The 23988-nt window shown below is 33.9% G+C and overlaps 3 protein-coding genes across 15 annotated transcripts in view; 1 reads left to right on the forward strand and 2 right to left on the reverse strand.

Moving 5' to 3' along the window:
- Window positions 1–23988, reverse strand: part of LOC123547145 (5-hydroxytryptamine receptor 4-like) — a 325172-nt gene that overhangs the window by 94644 nt on the left and 206540 nt on the right. The window contains exons 1-2 of one of the 13 annotated variants that reach the window (XM_045334012.2): window positions 10344–10744; window positions 13–120 (exon numbers count right to left, since the gene is read on the reverse strand). The exons of 9 other annotated variants lie outside the window; for them this stretch is intronic. The gene's annotated coding sequence lies outside the window, so the exon portion shown is untranslated. Of the gene's footprint in view, window positions 1–12; window positions 121–10343; window positions 10745–21299; window positions 21472–23988 lie in introns of those variants that run through there. 3 more of the 13 variants (XM_045334013.2, XM_045334011.2, XM_045334009.2) reach the window with 3 other exon arrangements.
- Window positions 3947–8296, forward strand: LOC128559287 (uncharacterized). Its single transcript, XM_053550570.1, has 4 exons — window positions 3947–4227; window positions 4872–5105; window positions 5460–5610; window positions 6925–8296. Exons 1-4 carry the CDS (start codon window positions 3947–3949, stop codon window positions 7720–7722), a joined length of 1464 nt encoding a protein of 487 aa, XP_053406545.1. The 3' UTR covers window positions 7723–8296.
- On the reverse strand, window positions 7734–9502 carry LOC123546666 (uncharacterized). Its single transcript, XM_053550571.1, has 3 exons — window positions 9137–9502; window positions 8139–8293; window positions 7734–7953 (listed from the first exon to the last, which is right to left on the reverse strand). The coding sequence occupies exons 1-3, from the start codon at window positions 9350–9352 to the stop codon at window positions 7734–7736; spliced, it is 591 nt and encodes a 196-aa protein (XP_053406546.1). The 5' UTR covers window positions 9353–9502.

The raw sequence follows: 23988 nt of genomic DNA on the forward strand, positions 1-23988 counted from the left end.
TACAAATTTTACCTTTACTGGTGCCAGTCATGCAAACACAGCATAACAACGATCTGTTGTGTCATCTATATTGATTTCCCAGGAAATGACAGAGCGTAAATTTACAGTAACAGTCACGATCTAAAAGTAACAGTAGTTAAGGTAGTTAGGCACGTTTGATTTAGCGGAAGTCGGGAATCATTTGTTAGAGTAGCATAATGTTGCCGGGATTCTATAATATTCTGTGTAATATTATATGGTTTTAAACACTGAAGGGCCAGTGTCATTCTTATGGTTAATTTGATAAAATACCTAAATCTAATAACAAATTATAACCAGAAATATAAGGGCCCTCACTGATATTTGTCGAACTGCGAAAAATTCAACACATGGATCTACACATTAATTATATCTGACCATATAGTTATAGATAGGTATATCTATAACTATGATAAGTTTCGTTATCTACATTTAATTTTTTTTCTGTATGCAAAAATATTTTTATTAAATGTGTGATTGTCCCATGGAAGCCCATTGTAAAAACTGACTGAAGGACAATGTTTTTCTTTTCAAATCGGTCAAACAAATATTCAACCCCACGGCTCTAGCTTTTTACTACTTGAACATTCTTCAGACAAAATGATACTTTGAAAAACATATAACAGTTCGTCATTGCAGAACAACATTTGTTTCAAACCTACAGAAGTACCTTAAAGTAAAATTTATATGTGAATTGTACATAGACGTTCAATAATTAGTTCATTTGTATTCTGTTTAAACTACATGTAACAACATAAGTACTAGCGTAAGCTAGGTTTATGAATGTACGTAGAGAGATGACACAGCACAAAGTATTGACGAATATATCCTTTTGCTTCTGGAAGTACATTCACTGTATTCATAATTGTTCTATACATAAAAATATCGTATCACTGCAATATGATACATTAAGGACCGATATCATATTTATTACAACTGTTGACTGATTTGTTTATTACCAGAGATGATCGCATTTAGCATTCTTGTCGGGGAAAAGCAATATAATGAACGTCCCGAAGAAAGCATTTTATTCTTACGACTCTCCTACGACACCATATTTGGTTATAAGTCAGAATTTATAACTGGTCATTGCGGCTGATTAGGCAAATTAGTCACTGAATTGAAAATAAATAAATCATTACGTGTCTTGTTTTTACATGTACATCAATTGATGTAACAAAATGAGCAGGAACTAAAGATTTGCGTTGTAATGCAGCATTTCATTTGAATAAATTTATAATGTACCATTTCATTTGAATATAACAAAGAAAAGACCTCCACATATATAACTGTAAAAATCAAGGGCGATCTTCAAAAAATGTAATTATAATAAAACATTTCACCACCAGATGAGAGTATGGTCTATTTGCAGCCATTTCAAAGATTTTTTTTCGATGCTTTTCGTCATTATCGAATTTGACTTTCAAGTTTTTTGTTCTTGAATAGAAAATATTTCTATTTATTCTGAAGTTATACAAGCTGTTACAACAAAGTTTTAAAACAACATTCGGTTCAAATATAGCTATAAAATGTTAAATTTAGATACTAACACATGCAACAAAACTCAGTAATTTAATCACAATGTACGTAAAACAGTCCAATAGGTTTGTTCGTTCGTATAGAGCGTGATAGTAATATAACTGATAAACAATAGGTATTCAATTTAAAAATGCAACTGATTCATATAAAAAAATCAAACAGTCCTTAAACTCTTATATATTAACAAGGGCACCACCTTGCGGGTGCAGACGCTCATCTGATATTTTTTGTCTCAGTGTAATAGAAATATTGTCCTACCCGTGTGTTTTTATGATATTTTCAAAAGGGGCCATAATTCTTGCAAAAATCAGGATGGAGTTATGTTGTTTTTCTTGCTCTACAGAATCAGCTTTTGATGGTGAACAAGTGTTGCAAGTTTTAAAGTACTAGCTTTGATAGTTTAGAAGAAAAGTTGACCTAAACGCAAAACTTAACCAAGAAATCTGATTTTCTAAGTCAAAAAGGGGAAATAATTCTTTAAAAAAGCAATGTAAAGTTACTGTACTTGTTGTGCAGAGTCAACTTTTAATGGCGAATAACTGCTCCAAGTTTTAAAGCAATACGTTTGACCGTTAAGGAGAAAAGTTGACCTAAACGCAAAACGTAACCAAGAAATCTGATATTTTCTAAGTCCAAAAGAGGCCATAATTCTTGCAAAAAGCAGAAAGGAGTTATGTTTCTTGCTGACTGTACAGAGTCAGCTTTTGATGGTGAACAAGTGTTGCAAGTTTTAAAGCAATATCTTTGACCTTTAAGGAGAAAAGTTGACCTAAACGCAAAACTAAACCAAGAAATCTGATATTTTCTAAGTCCAAAAGAGGCCATAATTCTTGCAAAAAGCAGGATGGAGTTATATTTCTTGCTTTACAGAGTCAGCTAATGATAAAAAACTTAACCTGGCAACGCCGAGGCCGAGGCCGACGCCAACGCCGACGCCGATCAAGTGATGACAATAACTCATCATTTATTTTTCTCAAAAAATCAGATGAGCTAAAAACGAACAACATATATTTGCCAGAAGCGGTGCTTAACATTAAAGAAAATAAGTCAGAATATTGCATTAAACCTCAAAACCTCAACACAGTTTCAACACGCCTGTGTATTCCATTTCCAATAAGACATTACTGTAACAATCTACATGTAGATTCCTGTAAAACATAAAACATCAACAAGCAATGTAATGAGAGGCTCAGTTTGACAGAACCCGTTCATCAGAAGTAATGAAATGTGCAACACCTTTCGCGTTCTTTCCGCATTTCCAAAATGTCTGGCGTATCGGGTAAAAAAAAGAGTGAGAATGACTACTTTAAGAATATTGCCAACCTCGTCACGTAATAGTCGTATGAGCAAATTATATGGCCTTCTCATTGATCCTTTGATTAGTTTACTTCTTTTTGACTACAAGGAATAGAAGACGGAAGATGCAACGGAATGTGGAAAATATTGTATCTAGGCGAAAGTAATGTTTCCTAAAACATTTAGAATTAATCTTTTTAGATTTCTGGTCATTGTACGTTGTTGTTCTCAGGTAAACCTTACTTAACATAACTATATGTAAAACGAAAGAATTCTAGTGGCTTATTTTTACCTATATGTACTTAATCCCCTTGGTGATATATTTAAGTTAGATAACGCTTTGCATATGCCAGACACTGCGAATTGTTAAATTCATCTCAAAAATTAAACACCATATACAGAGCAATATCACTGAAACTATTTATCCGTACGACTCACCGTGCGACACCCTATTTATGATATTAACTAAGAATTTAGATGATAAACAAAAATACTCCGAAGGGAAGTAAAATTTCAAATTATCTCGATACGTTTAGCTTATTTCATAGTACATGTGTGTATGTGTCAGATTGTTACTTAAACACCACCAAATGAAATAAATTATTCAAAAGAAATTGGTAATAAACAGAAAAACAGACCTATTATTAACAAAACAAAAGTAGCCGTTGTCTTTGGCAAAGATATTTTCTTCTCTGCTATTCATATTGATATTCTTTAAATATAATTTGTGGTTAACATATTTCACTGAAAGTACTCGTAAGAACAATTTTATATTAAACAGACGTGAATATTTATTTGTCTGTATCGAGAATTTATCATCGTGTTTATTGTATTCCGCGAGAAGTGTACATTTGTTTTCAAACAGGTGGGCATGTGGCTGGTAGGAAAGCCGAGAAATGGTCAGATTTTATGATCATTAGTTCTCCGTGAAATGCCTCACGTTCGGGGCAATACTATATATAACATGTGTCAAAAATGACAAATACATCGTAAATATGCCGTGCAATTGACCTTACGCCAGAGAGACTGTAGCCACGCCTCCCGATAATCAAGGGACAAAACTCTGTCGAGGTCCGTCAAACAAATAAACAATATGGCGGCCACAGAAATTTCTCTGTCGGACATTCCCGATGATTTCGGAATTAGCTATCTTAATAAGCACGTATCCCTTCGCAGAAAACAAAAGGCTCAAGCTTTTGTAAGCGGATGCTATGTAGAAAGAGTTAAGTTTTATAAAATCAGCGAGAACATTGTCCAAATCGGCGGAGAAGTGTACCCGAGTGTAAAGAAAAATGAACAAAGGCACGTCGTTAGTTTGGATGTTGATGTTAAAGAAAAAGTGATTGTTGAAGGGTATTGTCGATGTCAACAAGGGTACGTTACTCATTTAAACACTTTGACGATTGATTATTTCAATATTACACTTTTTTTACTTTATTAACAATACATTACTTTCCGCGGGTTCAGTATAGATACATGTAATGTATACAGTATTACATGTATATAAGCCTGTCAGAGCTTAGTTTGCAGTAAATCAACATTTTCAAACCAACTCTAAAGCACACAATTTAAATAGAGAAGTTATTTATTGTTGTTGTTTTTTTTGTCATAACTGAATAAAATTTTGGTTCAAGTATATGGTAAGTTGGCTTACTAGGAGGAAAAATCACATTCTCCTACCATGGATTGCATATATGGATTGAACACACATCCTCAGGCATATGCATGTTAAGTTGACACTCGGTCACTTCGCTAACGAGCAAGGATGTTGGAAGTGGCCCATATCACTGCATGAAGATCTGGCTATTCTTTGTTTTCAAACAATGCATCCGGCCAGCTGATATACTGGCAAGTTGATATATGGTCAGACTGGAGGTCCCTGGTTCAAAACTTAACCCGAAATGATCGGACTCAAAAGCAGGAAAATTTCAACTTGCATTCTGGTCAATAACATTACAGAAAATACAACAGATATTTTCATTTTCTATCTATGAAGTTTCTTCTCAATCTGTTTTCAGGGATGGTGGTACATGCTCACACATTATTGCCATTTTGTACCTCATAGAGCAGTGGAAAATTATTGGCTACAAGGATGTACCTGCATTGCTCTCATCGACAAGTTTGCCACAACAATGGGACAGGCCACGTGGCGGAAAAATCAAATCGGAACCAGTGTCCCAAATGGTGATTGCGAGACCTACAAATCTGACACGTAAACGAAAGCCAGTCATGACAGAGTTCAAGGACAATAGGTAATGTCTTTTTATATTTATTTAAACTTTCAAATTGATTTCACTTTAACTGTTAAAAGTTAAAATCAAATATCACTTTAAACATATGAGGAAGAAAAAAAGCACATTTCCATGTTATTGGCTTGTTGTAACAATTTAAAGATAATGCAACATGTAATATAGCTCCAAGCAACTGTTTTCAATTGCACCAAAAGAACACCAAGAAACAATTTCATGGAATACAATACAAGAGACAGGAAGGAAAATAAACTGATTTATTTATTATAAATTGATGTTATTATAGTACAATCGTTAACACAAAATCAATATCCATCATAACCTTTTCTAATTTATATTTGACAAATATATTTTCAGGAAAATCCCTGTTACAAATGACTGTATCTCAGCTTTGAAACAACTTAATGGATCTCCAATTTCATACTTAGTAGAAGAATCAAGTACAAGTACAAAATATACCGACACACATATAGGTCCACAAGTTGTAGGAAGTGGATTGTCTTACCATGTAAGTATATACCATTATACCATGTGTTCAATGAAAAGCTAGTGACTGAACAGAGAACATTGCAGATCATGATCAGTCTTCAAGCAAATGTAGACTGATCATGATCTGCACTGTTCGCAAAAGACTAACTAGATATTAGTTCAATCAGTATAAGTGAACTACAGCATTTCATTTAGTATGCGTTTACAGTCTACTTTTTTTTAATCAAATATCCCATGAAGTTTGTCACGAAGCAGCACACAAACCAGATCTGATTTATGCAGGTAAATAATGCCAAGTCTATTCTTTGCGACAGTATCTTAAAGTTTTTTACCCGACTTATAGCTCGCTCGACATGGACTCTGTGTCTTGCAATTTTTTCTGTGAGTTTTATGTCGGCCTTACTCATCTGACTTCCTGACCTGGCAAAAGGTGGAATGTTTAATTTAAGGCCAAGTTTCTCAATTTCCTCTGAAATGTGGAAACCTTTATCAACCATCACACCGTCACCATCATTTATTTTTCCACATTCTTTAAATTCTTGTAATAATGATAGAAATCCACTCTGTCGGGTAATTTCCTTGTCAGAAATGGCACCTGAAAACAACATTGAAGCGAATATGATTGAGCCTCTGGGGTCAATTCCAACAAGCCCCTTCAACGTATTGCAAGACTTATAATCAGAATAACACTGGCTTTGACGGGTCATAGAACTTGGTCTCTGAATCTTTATTTCTGTTCCATCAATAATAACTAGAGTGTTTGGGAATTCTTCGCGAAAAGTTGGTGGCATTTCAGAAATAATGATATCTCTGTGTGGCCAAATTGAAACAGAACCACAACGATGAAACATATACTGAATCCAATTTTTAAAGAGTGAACTGGCATCTTGTTGTGTCATACCAAATAAATTCCCAAGATGAGCAAAGTCAAAATTGTGACGAAGTTTCATCATAACTAACAACAGTTGATCCTCCATGGTTAGATTTTCAGCACTTTTTATTCGTTTGGACATCTTGAAAGGGTTCTCCTGTGGAACTAGAAAGTTATAAAAAGCTTTAAATTGTTTGGCTGTAAGTCCTGTATAATACACAAATTCATCTTTTTCACATTTTCTCTTATCTTTGCAGCACTCATTAACTTAGGTTTTTTATTATCTTCTCTTAATTCCTTTGATTTTTGTTCTGCATTTGCAACTTTCCTTTTCAGTTCAGTGTTTTGAAGGATTAGTCCAGCAAGATGTTTTTTGATAGTTTCATTTTCAGCAGCAAGAGCAAGCATCTCCAAAGGATTTCCTTCTGAAAAATAAATGAATAAATGCTCATTTTTTTACAGGCCAATTTGATGGAATGTGTACATGAGCCGAGGAAAGAAAATGGGTGTGGAGATATTACAATTCCTGCTGATGTACAGTTAGACGGTGAAGCGGAGAAGAACATTAGTGAAAATGCTTCATCATGGGCACACTTGAGAATTACCAGTGAAGACGCGCAATCTATAGAGAGAAAGACTAGAATGCAGAGTGGTTCGAAGGACTGGCACGAACATAGGAAAAACAGAATAACTGCTTCCGTGTTTGGTTCAATTATTAAAAGAAAAAAAGAAGTAAATGAAAGCTTTCTAAAAAACACATTCTGCCAGAAACCATTTGTTTCTAAGCCAACAAGTTATGGCCAAGTACATGAAAAAACAGCAAAAATCCTGTATGTAAAGAAAACAGGAAATCATTTACATGATGTTGGTTTAGTAGTGAACCCAACTTTTCCTTTTTTAGGGGCCACACCGGATGCTCTAGTTTGCGCAGGTGGCAGTACTGGTTTGGTAGAGGTCAAGTGCCCATACTCGGCAAGAAATTATTCGGTGTTGCAAGCAATTCAAAGCAATGTTAAGGACTTTTGCTTGATCCAAACTGGAGAGAATATTGAGCTCAACAGAAATCATGCATATTATTTTCAGGTTCAAGGCCAGTTACTTGTGACCGGAATGCCATTCTGTGAATTTATTGTTTATTGCAATGAAGACATATTTGTACAAAGGATTGAACCTGACCGAGACATAATGCTCACTATTTTAAAGAAAATGACAGACTTTTACATTAAAAAGTTTAAGCCCTACATGGAAAGCTTGAAGTAAAGGGTCTGAACCTAGAAACATGACACTTTATACATACCATTGTTTTGTGCATTGCTATTTGTGCAGTCTCCATGGAAAGCATCTTCTTGTTCACTCATAAATGCAGAAACAGTTGGGTGGACAATCACAACATCTTGATTCTGAGAATGGCTGTAAATATGTAAATAATTTATTAGACTTTGCAAACAAAGATTACTTTTAACAAAGATGTATGCACGTGTAAATATGTATCTAAAATGATATTAAAAAGATATTTGCATCAATAGCAATGTCATACCTAAAACACATGTTTAGTTTTATTAAAAAAAAACAACGTTCATATGTTTGAAATACCATAAATAAAATAAAATTTTATACTTTGAGCTTTCAAAGATTATTGTGTTCTGTTTTATGTTAGACGTAAAATAAAATCAAACCTGAAAGTCTCAGACAGTGCTGTTCTTATTTTCTTCTTTGGTGGTTCAGAATGTGCACGCGGCTTAGGAGGGCGTCTGGCAGGTGTGACTTTTTCATACCGACTTGCTGGTTCAGGGTCTGGATTTGCAGTGGTTGGTTTCCCGTCAATGAAATGCTGTGAGAAAAATTCAAAAGACTATTATTTTCAAAATCAAGTTGCAATGTAAATAAACATTAGTCTATAAAACATTGTACATAACTGTATTTGACGATAAGCTAAATTTTAAAAACAAGTAAAATAGACCAGAGACACAGGCACATGCTGACAATTACCACAGCACAGAACGAAAATAACGCAGTCCATTCATGGTTAGAAAATTATATTCTTAGTCGACATAGTGTCTTCCTTCTCAAGGTAGATACATGATTAAACTGGCCCATTCATACTGACAATGTTTATCGATGAAAAGTAAGAATGTCTTACGTCAGTCGGTTACTTTGGCAAACTAAATAATTTTGCTTAAATATACAGTAGTACTATTTGCTACCAATGTTAACTTCTTTATACCACACCGGGATTTGAACTTGTGGCAGATCTAGTGCACAAACTACACTGCCTAGGCATTTATGGTACGAGTACCTTGAAAGCAGAAATGCATTTACACATGTCGGTCCTTACATTTCTCAACAGTATAATGTTTATGATCTGTACTGTAAATTTTATCAGTGTCCATCCAGCAATGCATGTGTGAAATAACACACAAAGTCGTGACAAACATAACATATGTGCTGACAGACACCGAGGTAAGGATACAGCACCAGCAGTAACATACAGTTAATAGATACTTCTAGTTACCTGAAATAATCGAGTGTAAATCTCGAAAAACAGTCCATTATTTCAATTTTCAAATCACTTCCGTATTCAGAAAATGAAGGTCAATGTCGTCTAAGAACGATAAGTTTGTTTGATTATTTACCAAAGGGAAAATACCCTTTAAAAACCTCTACTGTACCGTACCTTTGAGCAAACATAGATGTGTTTTGCTTTGGAACGTTCTTGAAGTATTTTTAAATTGAGCTGCTCGTGAGGCCGTCCGCATAGTCTAATCCATCTGTGGCACTTTTCGATGTCTGATAGTGGCTTAGGAAAAGGAAAAAACACAATAGCACCCTCTTCCCGGTCCACGTACCGTGTATCTGAGTTACAGGTACCGTAACAGCACCTTTTTACCATTTTAAGTTTGTATTTTTCGTAAGGATTTTAGCGTGTTTGGAATCAAGTCCGGCATTTGTTTGACGGACAAGATGGCGGCTAACAACAAGGCTTATCAGTTCTGTTATCTCATTGGTCAGTTGGAACCTGTCAATCAACGCTGGCGTAAGGTCAATTTGGCAGACACGGGTAATGTACATAATAGGGTAATTATAACTATACCTTGATCTGTAATGTTGTGTTTGACTCGAGCGTCTTTTGCCAGGCCTAGATCCAACAAGGCGCTTGCGCCAAGTCTGATCCGGTCTGGCAAAAGTTAGAAGAGGCTAATGCATTGATACAGATCAAGGTACTGTTTAATGACCCTTTCATTATATACGTGTACTTTTTTCAAGTGTTTTATCAGTCAGAATGAATATACAAATAAGGCTGAAAACTTGCTTGAAACAGTAAACATTTTGACGAATGGAACGTCGCAACTAAAACAAGTAGTCCTACAACTGAATAGTTTCCGTATCCGATGGGAGTTGAATATATTATACAGGTTATACTGTATTTAAGACAGAAAATGCGTAGGTATATCTCACATATTACTGTATCTGATGATGGATGAAATATTTGTTTACTCAACTGTTATAATCGCTTGAATCAATTTCTACAGTTATCCATTTATTAGATTTAAGTGAACTATTAGAAGAAGTGCAAAATTACACGCAAATATTGATTAATATATTTTCCAAATGAAAAGTGAAACACGACACACTTCATCCGCCAATAAAAGGATAAATAAATGCAACCGTGCAAACAATGGCAATTTTATCTACTCTTTAATATGTTTTCAATTGACTTGATAACATATACTGATAAGTTAATAATTATATAAGATTAATCTAGTCTCAAACATTTTGGATATACACTATGCATAATTTCTATATATAACAGAGAAAAATTTAACTTCCTTGAGACGTACACCAGTAGATAGTTTACCATCTTAAGAGGTTTAATAGCTTACCTCTAAACTGTATTCATATCCTCATTTACTCCTTTACAAACACAAGCAAAACCCGTGCTATCCGAAATCAACTCAGGTAAACAAGTATCTTAATGTCCATCACCTGATATTTTCCTTTCTATTTTCCCAATCTTAGTTAAAGTACAATACGCAGTTTCATAAGATGTTGAAGTATGGATTATCTCTCAAATATATACACTTCCTTCTTTGTATTCTTTATGAAATAATGCAAAACTAAACATATAATACAATTTTGGTCTGCTTTATGAAGCAAGATACGAAGACATTAACAGTTACATGTACGCCTATCTTTATCAGTATCACTATTTCTATTATTTCAGTCTAGACAATTAATTCAAATCTGTAAACGCACTTAATTCTATTCAACCGACGCAACAGATGTACGTTTAAATAACTTCAATATTGCTGTATTGTCAAGGCCAATAATCGATGGTATTCCTTTTGTAAATGAATGTTGTTGTGTTTTTGTAACCGTTGAACATGATAATTGTCAAGTTTTTCAGTTGCAATACGACAAGAGCATTCAATACGACTTCAAAATCAGGTACAGGATAGGTCAAACTACGAGTCAGTATTGATACTATTCTAGTATTTTTCGGTCACACAAAAGGAAGTAAAATTATACGTTAAAACGCTTTTTTTTTGCAAACAAGGTTTAAAGTCTCTGATAATTGTAAATAGTGTTAAGTCTTGAATAAAATTGTGGTAATGCAACAAATATACTTAAAGCTGTCGTTTTGCCTACTCGTATTACAGAACGATAATAGTATACGCGAGTCTATCAAACAAAAGCAATACGGGTTTTAAACTTTGAAATTGGATACTTGAATCAAAAACAAATATATCGTATTAACATATAGTGTTTCCACCTGCAGTACAAGACGGCTCGTTCACATAACATGCATCTCTACATACACCTTTAATCACTCATGAGAATTTATTAGCTTACTTTAATGAAATGCATATGACCTTCGCCCTTCGCTGAAAGGATAAATAAATATAGCCTGTCACACGTAGATAGAATTTTGATTTTAAAAGATTTCATTAATGTTTATCTTGAAATGTGTTTTTAAGAAGTTTTGTCCTTTTATTCACAAAGTCTTTCCATTCTGGACAGCTTGGTCCTTATGTATGAAGTCGGGATTCTGGTGTTCAAAATTCAGTTGAAATGTTACAAATTGCAGTGATGTATAATTCTCTTAAAACTGGTTAATCTTTTATACAGTTTAGGAATATCAATAGTACTGTTTGAGCATTTCTAAGAAATGCTTTCATAGAAAATTCATAGCATTTATGAAGAAATCAAACTTTGTTTGAAGCTGCGAATTAAAGGCGTTTCTTCAGCTGTTGGTTTGTTGCATATCTGACTTGCAATATAGAAATTCAATAAGAATCTAACAGCTGCAAAACTGTACAATGAAACATTCATATGAATGTTAGACAGTGCAGTTGTTTATTGTTATGCATCTGTGACCATGCATTTAATTACGTAAACATCTAAATTGATCAAACAGAGATATGTCAGTCATAATAATTATCGATACCTTTGATTTGGAAATATAATACATTTGTGAGGTAGCAGATACAAGTAACTACGATTCAGTGGTTCCATTTTGATTATATTTTACAGAAAACTTTGGCACAAGCTTCGAGGGTGCAGCGGCCAGCATTCCTTTCCAGAAATTCAATTTAGAAGCACATGCATGAAGAGTATACTTCGTTCGACTGACTGTTTAATACACTGCGCGTTTTCTACATTGTACTCATTAAGGCTTGCTATAATATTATGTAGGTTAACTATCACGGCTGAAAGAGTAATATTTTCCTAATTTCTACTGTCATGGCTAAAGCATTATAATCTTTCTCTACTTTACCGTATTTATTCCATATTTGTGTTCTAAAAAGCAGATAGCATTTTGTGTATATTTAGAAAAAAAGAGACTTCAGTTAAACATGAAGGGATTTGATTTTCACAGACATCTAGATCTAGCGCATCTCTTTCAATGACGGGTTTCACTTGGTTTCATACCCACGACCTGAGCAGAAAATATTTGCAGTTTAAAATTAAATTTTACTTTCGAAATGCGTAAAACAAACAAATTAATTAAAAACTTCAGTTATACTGCAGTTGACCCATGACAACATCATACTTTATCCCGCGTCTGCTTCCTGAACATAAATTGAGCCGTGCCATGAGAAAACCAACATAGTGGGTTTGCGACCAGCATGGATCCAGACCAGCCTGCGCATCCGCGCAGTCTGGTCAGGATCCATGCTGTTTGCTTTCAAAGCCTATTGCAATTAAAGAAACCTTTAGCGAACAGCATGGATCCTGACCAGACTGCGCGGATGCGCAGGCTGGTCTGGATCCATGCTGGTCGCAAACCCACTATGTTGGTTTTCCCATGGCACGGCTCAATTAGTGGTGGTGTTTTCCTTTTATTTTTATTTTAAAACACTTAGCTACGTTTGTCAATGTAAGTGAATTATGTCTATGATATCAGAATAATTATTGTCTCTTATAACTCTGCTTAGAGTGGCAACGTACTTTGTATAGATTCATATTATAACTAATTATGATGTTTTATGTTGTATCATATGTATAGTGGACGCAACTTGACCCCGATGGTTGACCTTTGAATTATAATACATAATAAGGCACAACCTATTATTGAAAAGAAGTGTACGTAAAACACGAGCTGCACGAGAAAAGGGAAATATAAATTTGTGTAAATATAAGTTAGTGTATTGGAAAGTTTTAACTAATCAAATGTAAGTATATATACTTTGATACTGTATACAAACTCGTTCCATATAAATATACACGGCTACCCTAAGCACCCCTGATTTCTACAATGAAATAATCGATATGAATAATCAGCTTAAGGTCAACCATTGCGGTCAAGTTGCGACTACTATATGTACATAGATGAGACGTAAATAAACAATAAAATCTAATGTGGGATTTTACCAATTAAATCATTACATGTAAACACGCAACGTTACTAATTAATACCTCCACTCCTTAGTATGTCCTTAAAAACGGACAAAACTACAAAGCGATTGATCATTACACTATTGTCTGTAATGGTAACATGTATTCTAAAATATAGACTGCTAACATTCAAAACTTTCCTTTAACTATCATTTTGGATGTTTGACTCTCATTTTTATCTTACAGACTGGCAAAGGCACACAGTCATGATCATTTAAGATACAATGAGGCGCATCGACTCGTCCTGATTTTGAACATTTTAGGTTTTAAACATGGTAAACGATAGAAATGAAATCTATTTGATATTTTTATCGGTTTGAAAATTTAAAAATTCAAAAGTTTTACATTATTTTAGCAAGCTAATACATTGTGTGTGTGTGTGTGTGTGCGTGTGTGTGTGTGTGTGTGTTTGTGTGTTTATGTTAACGACATCATAAAAGAAAATAGAATTTGTATGAAATTTCATTTGGTTTGTTAGCGAATTTTCTACCTTAAACGTTTACTAAAACATGATGCTGACGGAAAGCCATGTCGTATTTTGGAATTACACTAGTTTACACGGATGCCACAGAATGAATAACCAGTTTATCATTCATTTGCAATACACAGAAGAGGTTTATTCACTGGACGAGAGAAACACTTTAAAATACATTCAATTTCTTTTGAACGCACAAATCAAGGCCAAACATTATTTTCATAAAAATATATATCTATAATCTGTGCCAAATTAATATTAAGCCAGAATTCAAATAAAACGAAAACTAAATTTCCAGATCGGTTTCTAATTACATCAAGTTTTAGAAAGCTAGTAACACTGCAATGGTGACTGTTCCTATCCTTTATGGAGTAAGTCATAACGAACCGTGCGATCAAACATTTTGACGTTCATTCAACAAAATCACTATATCTTATGTCGGTCGAAAAGAATATCGGAGAGGGCAGTCATACGAGAAACATTAACACCTTTGACAACTGTCAGCACTCAATATAAAATCAATTACAGAAGGTCAATAGAAGGTCAATATCATCTGAAAAATATATCCCTAGTTGTTTATGAAATTCGAAATCGTATCAAGAAGTACGAGTATTACGCATTTACTACAAAATCGTTTTAGCCACCGACTGTTAATATTTTATGTTTGGATCCATTTTGTGGACATGAACTTAACAGAAATATTTGAATATCAGATTATGTCACCTAGAAATAGCACTCTGTTATTCCACTTCTAGAACTGAATTATTTTACAAACATGTTCAACAAGAAAATCCCATGATGGATGGCGTCTTTAGGTTATTAAGTTATCAGAGCAGTGACCTCTCTGCAGTATCTGCAGACATCACAATTAAAGAAAGAAGGGCTGAAAACAGACATGGTTTGAGGTCGAATTTATATAATGAAGCAACATTCAACTACGTAACCTCAGCTAGGGGCTGATGTACATTTTATTGTCAAATAATTGTTAAAATTATACCTGCATATGAATCAATAGAATTTACCATAATTCACTACAAATTTTCTATGGTAGTCGCAAAAGGCTTAGATCTTAACAAAAAAAAGTAACTGGTAAATTTATCCGTGGCAATTTTGATTTTAAACAGTCGGCTTATGTTTCACAAGTGGCAGTATCATTTGTTGCCTTTTAATGAATTTAAATTTTACCAGATTATTCTGTTTCCAGTCACGTATCTGGGGTCGCAAGAACATCTTGTCGTGACTCTTAATGGCAAAACCCAAAAATATCGAAATATAACCTTATGATTCTAATTTTCATTTGTCAAATACCAAAATAAAAAACGTCGGTACAGGTTATATCTTGTTATATCTAATATATCATTTAGTCTAACAAAACAATATTCAGAATGTTTGGGCAACATAATAAAAACGAGGTAGATATTTTGCAGATAATAGCATGAAATTAAGCGCTAGGGATTTCATTAATGCCGCTGCTCATTGATCCCGACTGCTAATCAATATACAAATGTAAATTATCTTTTACTATACATCATGTAAATAACTGCAATATACTGCTGTATTATTTTCTCTATTAATATATGAAAGGCGTCGCTCTGGAACACTTGCTGTGACTGTTGTTGCTTGTTGCTGCGAATAAACCGCTTTTTTTTTAAAGAAATTATTACCTTAAATTCAAAAGACCATTTAACATTATAGTCTCAAATGATTTTCTTCATTTTAAAATAAATGTAATGTGTCTTCAATAGCATTTCCTTGTGCACAGTAGTACCGATATTTAAGTATTCGGTTTACCCGGACGTAAAAATTTCGTTTTTGAAATTGCGAGAGACTTGCGGTTCTATCCTGCTTGGAGCACCCAGGTTTTCATCCAAACGCAAGGCTAAATAACTGTATGACTAAATTTGTTTTGGTGCGATTTAAACCTAACATATGTTGTTATATTTCTTCTTTTGTCTAAAGGTTTAAAGTAACATTTTTCAACGTTTGAAAACAATACTTAATTACAAAATTGCATGAGGACTTTCTTTTGAACAGTTTTAAAACTTCATACATCATCGTGCAATGTCAGTTCCAATATCTCACAGAAATATAAATAACTTTTCAAGGAAACATGTATCATCCTGTCGCACAGCTTCAAAAGATAAAGCTTTAAATGATTGTTTCTGGATATAATCTAAGCACTAGAAAGACGATAAAATCAGTTTTCAAAAGATATTGATGTTGCCACTCATATAAGCTATATCAAGAGACAAGCATGAATGGTTATTTATATTTATTTGCATTGTGATTCATCCAACTGTTATTATGTAAAAAACGGGGAAAAAAAGAACAACCCACAAAAACACTAACAAACAAACAAACAGGCTAATTAGATTGTCAATACAGATCAAACATGATTTGGATCTGATTTTACTGCCTACCATTGTACGTCAAACACTGAAATCGATATTTACTTAATAATTTCTACCATTACAACTGGTAACATCATCTACTCCTTAGCTGCTGATTGTTTCATGTTGCAGTTGTTATCTTGTATCAACTTTATTCGCCATCCTACCGCGCTGTACACTGAAAGATCAGATGGCCTTATCCTTGCCTATAATAGTCCTTTAAGCTTTCCTGGATCACATCATGATGAAAGCACAATTGGGCTAATATTTCCTGATAACAAGCAATACAATACCGTGAAAGCAGGGAATCATCACATACTGTGAATGCATGTATGATTTTCAGCATTCCATTCGTAACTGCATCTTTAGAGCACATCAGAATTATCACATCACAACGTTTATGTAGATTGCACAGTCGTTGTTTAAGCCGATTTTCAAGTTACATATTTATTATAGCTACAGATCAAGAGCACATCTTGGCAGTAACACGTGTATTTTTGGAGGGTCTGCTAATAATTTGATGCAGCCAAATGTTACTAGTTTTTCATGGAGAAATATATAAGTAACTGTATAAGAATGGCAACTTAAGCATTTTAAAAGATCTCTTCGATTTGCATTACAACATAACTATAATGATGAGAAATGTACATTTGTTTTCAAATCGGTTACCAGGTTACATATGGCGGCTGTTAACAAAGTAGAAAGGGAAGTCACATTTATAATTATGATCTTTACATCTCCAACAAATTTCTGGCGTTATTATAATACCATATTCAATTTTCGAATATGTTCCCACCATTATATTTATGAAATATATTAATATCCTGTTTGTTAGGCGTACTACGTTAGTAGTTAGGTACTTTTAATTTAGAGTAGTGGAACCTATGCTCGCGGTATTCCTATGCTCGCGGTATTTCGATAAATATGTTCTCTGCAGAAGTACTAATAAAAATATTTCATCATTGCTATGTTCAACACCGACCAGTGGTGAAATGCCTTTACAACAAACGTAGCGATAGCCGCGCGTGCCGCTCACGTGACGGATACAGCAGCCGATACATTTTACGCAATCTGTATCCGTCGCACAAATCTCACACATATATGTCAAATCACTAAACTAAAGATAGTTTTTTAGAAATCAGCATTACATTCAGTATAAGATAGATTAAGAGCAAGAATGTGATGAATGTGACGCCTGGCTACACTACGAGTGCCTTTCGAACCATGAAAAGATCGATGTTGATCTTTATATTTGACAAAGTCCAAATGTTCTTTCTGAGATATAGGGAGGAGTAAATTTCCTACACACCAAAGAAGCGTAAAAAACATTAGCGAGTTAATCACTGTCGTTGTTTGAATCTTTAATACTTGAACATTCTGTTTTTAAACAACATTATTATAAGTTTTTAAGCTTTGTTCTAATAGTGACTCCATTTCGGAAAGGGAAATATACACATAGAGGCACATACTAAATTTTATCCCCATTTATTTTGTTTTTCACATAATAAATGAGTAATGTTCTAAATATTATATTCGCATATGCTTGTTTGTTCATTTTTAGTCTGCTGATTTTTTTTTCGTCCTTATTTTAATCGATATTACATACCGCCAGCATAGGTTCCCTTCAGGACGAATTTTCACCTTTTCACGTATGCCGTGTCGATAGCTCACTAGACGACTAAGTCACGTGATGACGCACATCAACAATATGTTTCGATAAAAGGAGGATAACTTTATGTTTTTGCATAGGCAAATCGAAATAATAATTTTTTCTTGCTTCTTAAAAAGATTATATATCTACAAAATACCGCGAGCATAGGTTCCACCACTCTAGTATATTAATTAGATTAATACAGTATAGTAAAGAGCTTGTTTATCATAGTGTCACCCTTACTAAAATGGCCAGCCAAGTTGGCTTATGAGACACCTACATACATTGAACAGCATTACTTCCCGATTCCTATTTTTAATGCCAGGCATCAGGCAATCGGTAACCATTATTAAACTAGCTGGTTGCTCAACAACCGGTCTCTCGTCAGTAACAAGTCCCGCCTCTGACAGGGCTCGAACCTTCGACCTCCCGATTGCGGGGTAGGTGCCTTATCCATTAGGCCACCGCAGAATGGATAAGAATCAGAATAATAGAAGAATCTGGTGTGTTCACGGATGAATAAATGAATGTTTTTAATAACATTAATTGTTGAGGGTAAACATAGTCTAGATATCATATAGATTTAACCGAAAGATAAGTATTTAAGTCCACCTAAATTAAAATGCAGAAAAACTTGAGCACTGTTGTCGCGTCTTACAAATAGCCATGACATTGCATTTTCTAAAATAATTATTGACATAATTAATTGAGCCGCACCATGAGAAAACCAACATAGTGAGTTTGCGACCAGCGTGGATCCAGACCAGCCTGCGCATCCGCACAGTCTGGTAAGATCCATGCTGTTCGTTTTCAAAGCCTATTGTAATTAGCGAAACTGTTAGCGAACAGCATGGATCCTGACCAGACTGCGCGGATGCGCAGGCTGGTCTGGATCCATGCTGGTCGCAAAGCCACTATGTTGGTTTTCCGCGCGGCTCATATATCTGATTGCAATCAAAACCTGAAACTTCTCACAGAGTCGTGTAAAATAGATAAGGTAGTTAGACATTAGTTTGATTTTGAACACTCTTCAACATTCTTTTGAACACGCCCATGTATTCTATTTCCAAATGTAAACTAGGAAACCACGATTTATGTTATATAGATGTTTCATTTTATTCTAATTCAAACGTCTTGGGTAAATGTTATATCGGATTATCGTCGTTTTCGTCACCTGTCGTTGTGTTTTTTGTACACCCTTTAATCAAACAGCTGTTATGCTATTTAAGTTGTATTTAAAATTTCAATATGACAAAAAAGCGGAAGATGCCAAAAAAAAAAAAAAAAAAAAAAAAAAAAAGCGAACAATAGGCAGAGGGAGATTTTTTATATCAGCTAAATACCATGCATGAAATTGCCACAAGGGTAAAACTAAGGGATCAATTCAGCTAGATATTTATCATTCCTGCGATAGTTACTTTAACAAATAATGACAAAAGACTTCAATGGAAGCTGTTTACTTCTCATGCAAACCTCACTGTATTTAATTAACCTTACCATGTTTTAATGTTAGCAGATATCCATACAAAAACGTTTTGTCTGTATTAATTACCAGACAGTACAACAAATTCAACGTTGACAGCACTGCGTCATGCAAACGTTACAGCTTTAACATTGTTAAGGTAATTTACGACGGCCCTGTCAGGAAACAGAACAAAATTACTTTTAAATTATACTAATAGTCTCATTCTAAGTGTTTTCTGTTTCGAAACGTCTTTTTATCAACTGACTGTGTTATAAGCTAAAAAAAATTCTTTGGTTTCGTAACATGCTCAAAAACAATTAGGTAGGTAGGTCGAAATTTTTATTTTTTGGAAATTTTTTTATTAAGGAGACTTTTCGGAAATTATTTTTTTGTCAATAAAATGATTACAAATAAGGGGGTTGCCTTTATACATCAGTAAGTGATTTTTACATCACTGGCCATGTTTAAAGCTATAAAGTGCAGTTTGCATCTTTTTGTTAAAGTTGAAAAAAATGTTCTCCCAAAGGCATAAAACATTTAGGTCGGGCCAAAAATTAGGTAGGTCGGAACCGGGAAAAACAATTTTTTTTACGCTAAGAGTATTATTGCCAGTATTGTGTGTGCTGCATAGACCATATTTTCCAGACGGAGCACTTAATGATTAAGTATATTCGGTGAAAGCATTTCCATACAATAAATCGTAATACCAAAGTACCATGCCCGCGACAGCTATAAAATAGGTCTGAGAGGTATATCCAATAAAGTAATTACGGTACCAAGATCAAACTTAACTATGACAAGCCGATTACAACATTTCTGAAGTATAAAACCCGTACCTTTGGGAAACAGTTTTACATTTAGTATATATTATATTTATCAGTTTAGATAGGCTTAGCAGTCAACATTATATGTATTTGCCCTAAGCAAATTAATACATATGAACTTTGAAAGAGAAAACCAGGCCGCCCATTAGCAAGTGAAACTGTTCCATTTATATAAGATACACACTCGTAAATATTTTTTATTTGATACATATAACATATGCGGCGTATAATTTGTTAGAACCCCAGCGATAACCATAAAAATTGAGAGAACCTATTGATTTCACAAAAACGTCTGGAGACGCAGGAAATAACTTTGAACCAGAAGAAATATATTTAACAGGCGTGCTTATTTACTATCATTTTCTTTTTAGCGAGAATATCAACAACTTTGTTATTGTGGTGTTTATTGCATTCTGCGTGAAGTGTACATTTGTTTCCAAACAGGCGCTCGCGGCTGGTTATTTATAGCGGGTTAGGATATTAGAGAAGTCAGTTTTTATGATCGTTAGTTCTTAGACTATTGAGAAATTCCTCATCTTCGGGGTACACTATATATAACTTGTCTATCTATCAGGAAATGACAAATACATCGTAAATATGCCGTACAATTTGACAGGTACGGGCGCTTTAAAACGGCCGTTAACCTTTGCTCATTATATATACGATATAAATAGAACACGATTATAACTAGCAAGAAGTAAACTATTCCTTTTTATTTATTGTAAGTACCGTTTCAACAGTTACTTCACACATTCAATTATTAAACCAAAAATGAAATTAGATATGCAAGTTTACATGTAAATACGAATATATTGTAGCACTGCATGGTAATGCAAGGTAATAAATGATACCTTCACTTACGGTTGGTAAACATTTAGCACACACTACTGTTCAGCTGACTTTAAGAGAGTATAGCATTTTGTAATAATATTTGGCAAGTAAACTATATTCAATAACGTTATTTGAAACTTATATTAGGCATGACTATCTTAAAGTAGTCAGAGGTTAGACGGACGAAAACCAGTTAAAGCAAGGGTTCGAACCGACAGCGGTGACGAAAAAGTGATTCTGAGCCAGCAGGTTTACCCAAGGAGTCCTACCGCACACCTTACGTTCACTGAAGTGAAATCATTACCTCTTAATATGTTCATATCCTATAAATTATCCTTCACAGGTATAACAACATTAGCATCCCGAGATTATAAAAGTGAACCTTTGAAGTGAAATCCGTACTATCTAAAATATCATCACATTACACTATATAAACTAAAATCCGTATCATATTCATTCAGTTGAAGTAATTGAAGTATTCACGCATTTCTCAAATACATTATTTCATTATGAATTAAAGCCAAATCCATAGTACAAATCAAACCTGTCTTATAAACTCTTTAGCAAATACTAAATCGAGGACACTGACACCGGCATTCCTTTATAATTAATGACTTTTGTTAAAAATCAAGATAATTAATTGATTCAAATGTACCATTAATAAATTGTCAACATATTGTGCGCTTGGGGTTAAACTCTAGTCAACCGGAACCATCAATGCACTTAAGTTTCGTAGCGTTTAAATACCCTCTATCTTTTTATCGAAATCTAATTGTTTTTTCTGTAAGTCAAGGTCAAACTTTATGATATTCCTATTGTAACAGTTAATGAACGCTTTTGTGTGTGTGTGTGTGTTTTTTTGTTATAGTCTCATAATTATAACAGACATGTAGTTGTACAATATAATTATGTATTCGAGATTTCAAAATCATGTATAGCAGGTAAAGCATGTATAGCATGTGCAAAACTACATGTACATGAGTCAGTTTTCTTTGATATGCTTTTATAACCACTACCGTGTTTGTTTTACGTTTTCTTTTGATAGAATTTCATGCAAAATCTACCAGTGGGTAAAACATGTTTTCATCAGCTTATGGAAACAAACTTAAAGATCAACAGTTTCAGTTTCACTGCAAGATATGTGTTGTCATAACAGAAGTACAATTGTAACAATCATGAAAGACAGTCCTTGCACTTATATTAATTTAAACAACCATAGAGAGATTTTAATGATAAACAAGTGTAAGGACTTGACAGACGATCACATTTCATTTCGAAAAAGGAAAAAAATTCTTTTGAATGTTCAAGTATTTAGCAAGTGTTCTTAAATAATCGAAATTTCAATATTTAAATGTGGGCTCAAATAATAATTCTTGACTCCTACTTTATGAACTGAGTCTGGAACCCAATGAAAAAAAAAAGATCAGAATACATGTTTCAAACTGACCAATTACAGTTCCGTAATATAAAAACAAATATTTGAGCCGTACCCGTGCGGCATTCTTAGACACACTTTCGAAGGGGAGCAACTTCTTCTTGTTGTAATATTACGATCACAAAAATATATATAGCATTTATGTATAGCTTACCATTCAGTATGCCTTTGCGGCCAGTGCAGACCAAAATCAACCTACACATCCGTGCAGTCTGATCATGGTCTGCACTGTTCGCTATTCAGTCAGTAAATATTTAGTGAACACCCTTTCAAATAATAAATGGTATTGCCCAAATTGAATGATGAACCAGTTCATTTTAGAAATTTGGCATGGGTAAGGTTAAAATAAAGAGTTATACGACCTATAATTCCGTTTCTCCAGCTGTCGGTTAAACATAGGAATTCATACTGAATCTACCAGCTATAAATCTATACAGGACGAAGATCAGTTGTACATTAATTAGCCAGTGCAGTTGTTTATTATTGTGCTTATGTAACCATGCATTTAGTTGCGTAAACATCCAAATAGATCAACAGCAGATATTTCAGTCATAATAATTACCCACACCTTTAATTGTGCAATATGATTCACTTGTGAGGTAGCGAATACAATTAACCATGATTCAGTGATTCCATTGTGTAATTATATTAATTTTACAGAGAATTCTGGCACGAAGTTTGAAAGTGCCACGTGTAACATAATGTTTGCAAAGTCGTATGGAGCAGACAACATGTCCTATGAACTCTTTTTAATAATTGTTTGACGCATGGTGTGTTTTCCTCATTTAACTTAATAAATTAGAACGTACAGTACTTGGATTTTAATTATGACGGCCAAAAGCGTAATGAAGCATTGGTCTACTCTACTCTATCTCTTATTGCGTATCTACTTCTTTTAAATTTTGAGCTATTACCATGTATTTCAGATGTATAATTAATCCAGCCGCGAAGTAAATATACGTAAAGCTTAAATTCGTCACAAACCAAGTTATACAAACTGCAACTGACAGAAAACTAACGAGATTCACCGTAAACCATGGTCCTTAATGGGTCTATGCTCTCATGTCATTTGGTGAGAAAATGCTTAACATACACAAATAATTCAGTTGTTTTGTATCTGACCATTTCTTGCCATCATTGGCAATAACATTCTCTAAAAGTTAACGTCAAGGTCATGGTCGTATTGCAAAAATTGTATAACTAACATACGTATAAAGAATTATATCAATGTAGAGCTTAAAAATACTATTTGTTTTTATTTATCTAAACGTACTTTATGACAAAATGATTCAGATATTTCCATTGAGATATTTCAAATCACTTTTAACATTTTGAAAGTTTTGTAGAAATAAATATATGTAATTCGTAAAGATCTATTTGTACCGAAAAAAATCAGGCAGATAATGACACATGTATTTTTTTTGACAGCATCTGTAATTCCTTCTGCTATCTGAATGAGTATCAGCAACGGAACTAGCAGAAATAATCCTATACATTTCAGATGACATAAGAGACCGTATTCCGAGGTAAAAGTTTACAACTTGAAAGGTTTATTTGA

Source organism: Mercenaria mercenaria, chromosome 9 (genome assembly GCF_021730395.1).
Source record: "Mercenaria mercenaria strain notata chromosome 9, MADL_Memer_1, whole genome shotgun sequence".
Taxonomy (NCBI): domain Eukaryota; kingdom Metazoa; phylum Mollusca; class Bivalvia; order Venerida; family Veneridae; genus Mercenaria; species Mercenaria mercenaria.

What these genes read in the sequence shown, in the direction of transcription:
- LOC128559287 (XM_053550570.1), top strand. Translation starts at nt 3,947, where the DNA reads ATGGCGGCCACAGAAATTTCTCTGTCGGACATTCCCGATGATTTCGGA. An exon ending in TATTGTCGATGTCAACAAGG is followed by an intron (nt 4,228 to 4,871) that starts GTACGTTACTCA and finishes ATCTGTTTTCAG; the next exon opens with GGATGGTGGTACATGCTCAC. An exon ending in GAAGTGGATTGTCTTACCAT is followed by an intron (nt 5,611 to 6,924) that starts GTAAGTATATAC and finishes ATTTTTTTACAG; the next exon opens with GCCAATTTGATGGAATGTGT.
- LOC123546666 (XM_053550571.1), bottom strand. Translation starts at nt 9,352, where the DNA reads ATGGTAAAAAGGTGCTGTTACGGTACCTGTAACTCAGATACACGGTAC. An exon ending in ACATCTATGTTTGCTCAAAG is followed by an intron (nt 8,294 to 9,136) that starts GTACGGTACAGT and finishes TTTTTCTCACAG; the next exon opens with CATTTCATTGACGGGAAACC. An exon ending in GCACTGTCTGAGACTTTCAG is followed by an intron (nt 7,954 to 8,138) that starts GTTTGATTTTAT and finishes ATATCATTTTAG; the next exon opens with ATACATATTTACACGTGCAT.